At 34.6% G+C, this 5,380-nt stretch overlaps 1 protein-coding gene across 1 annotated transcript in view; it reads right to left on the bottom strand.

Moving 5' to 3' along the window:
- Positions 1-198, bottom strand: part of LOC118747598 — a 4,276-nt gene extending 4,078 nt beyond the window's left edge. Inside the window, exon 1 of the mRNA XM_036481650.1 lies at positions 156-198. Coding sequence (XP_036337543.1) covers positions 156-198 — 43 coding nt within the window. The remainder of the gene's footprint in view (positions 1-155) is intronic.
- Positions 199-5,380: the final 5,182 nt, after the last annotated feature.

Below are 5,380 nucleotides of genomic sequence, written 5' to 3'. Positions count from 1 at the left end.
TTAGCTAAACAAATACAATAGGGCAAGTTTTCAAATATCCAGCGTTTTAGCGTTTTGTCAAATGGGTGGTTCATTGGTTGCCGTTTCATTTTTTTTTTTCTCAAAGCATACATATGTATATACATACATAAATATATATTTACTTGCCTACAAACTTATACAAGTTTTGCTCTTGAGTCGCTGGTGTACTCGTACCATTTTAGTGGTTGTCTACCTCGAAACAGTCTAATTTGTTTACAATCTTCTTCGATCGTATTCGCAAATTTTCGTTGGCTCATTTATCTGTTTGCGCTACCCATATTTCTTGATTTTAGTATAATATTTTTGAAAATTCAGGTTTTTCATTCGATTTCGATTTGTTGAATCAATTAGTTTCCGTTGAGTTTTTTGCCTTACTTATTTTCATGTGTATGCTACAAACACACACATGCAAGCATACATGCCCTGTGGGGAAAATCTTTAGTTCTGAACTGGGGCGCTTCTAGTACATTTAGTCCCAGTACTGGTTCGCGATAAATCTCTTTTGCATGCAAGCAACTGGCGAATTTAACATGGCGATGTCCTAGGAAGTATCAATGTCCCCGCTGCATCCCTTTTTCGATAGTTTCGAACTAGTCCTAAATTCTATAGTTCCGAACCAGTTCTGAAATCGACAGACGAAAGAAAAAATTATCATGATTTTTTTAATCTTTTTGGTTCTTCCGTGTGCGCGATTTTAAGTTATTTTGGAAGAAATGTGTTTTCAATTTGAAATTAAATTTGTTTGAATGATTGTAAGAAATGTACGTTTACATACCTTTAGCTGTAGCTGAGTTTGCAGAGGTGCTCGCTGTTATTTGTTACATTCCAGTTGGCCCCAAGTATGTTAATAGTATGTTAATACAATGTTTTGTTTTGTATTACCAAACTATGAAATAGCATCTGCGAAGTGCAGAATGAAAGTGCATTTGAACGAAAAAGCCGCCAAACACATATCTATGTAAAGTAAACAAGCCCCCGCTGCATCCCTTTTTCGATAGTTTCGAACTAGTTCTAAATTCGACAAATAGGATCTAGTTCGTTCTGCATCCCTTTTTCTATAGTTCCGAACCATTTCTAAATTCGTCACTTTAGATATCGATTTCTAGTGGAAAAACTGAAATAAATTAGTTTTTTAAAAGTACCACTTTTCTCCGATTTTGGACTGGTGGGGATTTAGTTCGTATCGGACTAGTTCGTTTTTGGCGATAAAGACCTACGGAACTAGAAATTTGATTCACTAGTCCGCGGTTTCCCTGCAGGGTGTGCATGTACATATGTATGTCCAATAAACAATTCAGTTTGCGGTTGAGTCGGATAACTGATGAGCATCTACTACATCCTTTGTTTCCTAGCGTGAGAAACTTAAAAGTGTTCGACATAAAATACAATTTTTATGGAAATTGTTGCGCTTTCAACGAAAGGCGAAAGGCTGGTTGTCCAGTTTATTTTCAAATAAACTTATTGAATTAACTACTATCAAATTGTAGGTCCCTCATTCGCTTGGCAAAGGAAGAAGGAAAATTTGTTTAACGTTTGTTGGGTTTCGCATAGAAATCTACATAAATTGACTTGAACTACACAATTTCTTATCAAAAACAGGTAATAATGCACCTTCACCGTTGAATGACATCAGATGTACGCAATTTAGATACCGTTAAGCATAAATATATTTTGATTTCGGTTATAGTGGAGCAGATCTGCATAGCTAATAAACTATTCTACAAATGACTGACAACCTGGAAGGGAAAAAGTTTTTGAAAGTCAGCTGCAATTCAGACTAGAGATGGGCGCGCGATATCGGGACCCGCGGGACCCACGGCACTGATTTCAAATTTGCCGGGATGGGCGGTATCGGGAAGGTTTGAGAAATTTTGCGGGTGTGACGGGACCAAAATCCTTTCCCGACAATCCCGATAAAACCACAACCTCAGCAAATTTGGAAAATCTTCCTTAAAACGAAGTGTGAAATATGCACTTTTTTATGTTTTATTGGGAAGAAAACGAACAGCAAAAGCAAAACAAGAAAAACCGAAGATGCCAGATCTGTCATTATTATATTTTTGTTATCTAAAATTAATTTGAAAGACATGTGCATTTTTCCTAGTGATATATTTCGGGATCCATGGGACCCGCGGTACAATTCTCTGAAAAAAACGTAGGGATGGGCGGGTTCGAGACTTAAAAATTGAATTTCGGGATGGGCGGGATCGAGACAAAATATTTAGTCCCGTGCCCATCTCTAATTCAGAATTTGGTGCCAGTAAGTGGCTTTACGAATTCTTGTTCCATAATAAATTTATTCTCCTGCGACTGATGTGAAAGCTCCAGAGACGTCGAAAATTCAACACTCTTTCTGTAATTCTCTAGTACTTCCCCCTTCGTATTTGATTTTTATGTGACTAATTTATTTATTAATGATTGAAATATTTGTATAACTTCCAGATAAAAAAAAAACTAGTTCATTAGTAATTACCCAACAAGCATTTCAGTAAACGTTTTTAAAAATAACTTAAATTAAGTTTGCTATAATAAGCGTTAAATAAGCATTTTTATACCCGAGCGCACTTGTGCACAAGGGTATTATAACTTTGTTCACATAACGGTTGTTTGTAACAGGCAAAACGAATCGAGATAGATATAGACAAATGTATACATAAATGATCAGAATGAAAAGAGAAATCGATTAAGCGGTGACTGTCTGTCCGTCCGTCCGTCCGTCCGTCCGTCCGTCCGTCCGTCCGTCTGTGCACACGATAACTCGAGTAAAAATTGAGATATCTTAACGAAACTTGGTACGTGAACTTCTTTTGGGCGTGGGACGGATGGTATTGAAAATGGGCGAAATCGGATTATAACCACGCCTACCTCCCATATAACTGTAATTTAAAGAAATACGAAAACTGCGATATTTTAGTAACTACTGAAGATAATTCACTCAAAATCGATACTTACAATGAGTTTCAGACGGAAAACATGAATATTATAAATTTTTGGAAAATGGGCGTAGCCACGCCCACTTATGGTTACATGTGTATATCTTGGTAACCGCTGCACCAATTTCTTCCAAACTTGGCACAGTTGTTGGCCTTAGTACAGCTTACTAAATGGCTGAAAATTTTAAAAATCGGACAATAACCACGCCTACCTCCCATATAACGGTAATTTTCAGAAAAAACGAAAACTGCGATATTTTAGTAACTACTGAAGATAATTCACTCAAAATTGATATTTGCAATGAGTTTTAGACGAAAAATAAGAATATTACAAAATTTTGGCAAATAGGCGTAGCCACGCCCACTTATGGTTACATGTGTATATCTTGGTAACCGCTACACCAATTTCTTCCAAACTTGGCACAGTTGTTGGCCTTAGTACAGCTTACTAAATTTCTAAAATCGGACAATAACCACGCCCACATCCCATATAACGGTAATTTCGAGAAATACAAAATCTTCGATAAATCAGTAAATATTGAAGCTAATTTATTCAAAATTGATGATTGCAACAATTCCTTACCAAGAAATACGTTTATGACAAAATTTTGGAAAATGGGCGTAGCACCGCCCACATATATGTATCTCGCTAACCGTTCTAGCAATTTGTACCAAGCTCGGTATGGTTATTGTGCTTGCCACATAAAAGCAAACCGTTGAAAATTGTTGAAATCGGACTAAAATTGAGGCCGCTTTTCATATAACGGTAAATTTCAGATATGCTTGAAACTGCAATATTTCGAAATTTAAGGACGCTAATTTACTTAAAATGTATACACCCCGGCTTATCATGTAGCGGTAGCTTTCGGAAAGGTGGAAAACTTATATTTAATACTTGCGCCGGGTATTTAATGTTCGGCTCCGCCCGAACTTAGACTTTCTTACTTGTTATTTAATAAATTTATTCTCGTGCGACTGATGTGAAAGCTCCAGAGACGTCGAAAATTCAACACTCTTTCTGTAATTCTCTAGTACTTCCCCCTTCGTATTCGATTTTTATGTGACTAATTTATTTATTAATGATTGAAATATCTGTATAACTTCCAGATAAAATAAAAAAAAACTAGTTCATTAATAATTAGTTAAAAAACACATTCGGATCGGATCGTAAAACCGACTACACAGCCAGTCAAGTTCTAACTGAACTTGTCATGTGCAAAGGGTTAAATCAGTGTCCGGACTGTGAAAAGATCTTTAGTAGTAGACTAGCAAATACCCGGCGTGCTTCACTGCGCCTCAGAAGTATTTTTGTGTTTTTATTCCCTCCCATTCATTCATAAAAAATTAAAAAATATTTGAAGTGAGATTTTCGAAAAAAATTTCGATGTATGAAACAAACTTAATTTTTGTATGAACAAGGGTGTAAGTTAATGAATTTTTGAAGGTGTTTAATCCTGGATATTTAACTTATACTCCTATAACTCGCGTCTACATATTGCGCACTTTTTTAAAATGTGTATTAATTCAGTATTGAGTCAATACTATTTTATGCAAATTTAATTTGTGAACTTGAGTTTGTGTCTGATCTATTTGTTTAGTGTAATATTTATATTCACAGGCAAATTTAAACAGAAACAACAAAGGACTTTTAGGCAATATATTTACATTTCATATACATACATAAATACAAAATAAATTTACAACTAAATAATAATAATGACAAGCCTTGACAAGTTACGGCTGAGAAACTTTTACTATTCGCGGTATACATCTGTTTTTTTTTTTCTCACCAAAAATGCACTTCAACATATCAAAAGATTTGATATGAGGTTCGAAAACTTCAGGAAAAAAATTTCAAAATTTAAAACCATAAAGAACTATTATTTATTCTATTATGACAACATACATATCTTGTTTTTGATATGGAAACTCAACAAACATATATATTAATATCGTTCGCTTAATTAAAGACAATAAAAATTCTGTTAAAAATTCCAATTGTACACACACTTCTAAGAATTTTTTGTGTAGGAAAATATAAATATTTCGATCGATATGTTTGCATAGAAATACTCTGATTTGCATACATAACCGTATGTATGTTTGTATGTATCACTTCAAGTGATCGTAAAAATGTCTTAAAAAAGCGTGCGTACCAAACCTAAAAGCGTAATGTATGCAGTGGCAATATTTAAAAATGCTTAAAATATACCTAAAATTTTGTTTCTATGGCGACGAAATTCTATTCTAATTAGCAAGTGGTCGATTAGTTGCGCACTTACTTTATGGTTGGTTGGTGCGGAAGTGTTGCTTAGCTCTGTTTTGATAAACAAAACTCTAAGATGTTATGGTAATTTTGATTGCGTCACAATAAAATATTTTTTTTATATAAATTATCACCTACCATGTGCATTTTAAAGAAGTGT

The sequence above is a fragment of the Rhagoletis pomonella genome, unplaced genomic scaffold (assembly GCF_013731165.1).
Source record: "Rhagoletis pomonella isolate Grant_MI unplaced genomic scaffold, Rhpom_1.0 Rhpom_scaffold_00012, whole genome shotgun sequence".
NCBI classification, from domain to species: domain Eukaryota; kingdom Metazoa; phylum Arthropoda; class Insecta; order Diptera; family Tephritidae; genus Rhagoletis; species Rhagoletis pomonella.
Note: the sequence above shows the minus strand (reverse complement) of the source record. Positions and strands in the feature narration are given on the sequence as shown.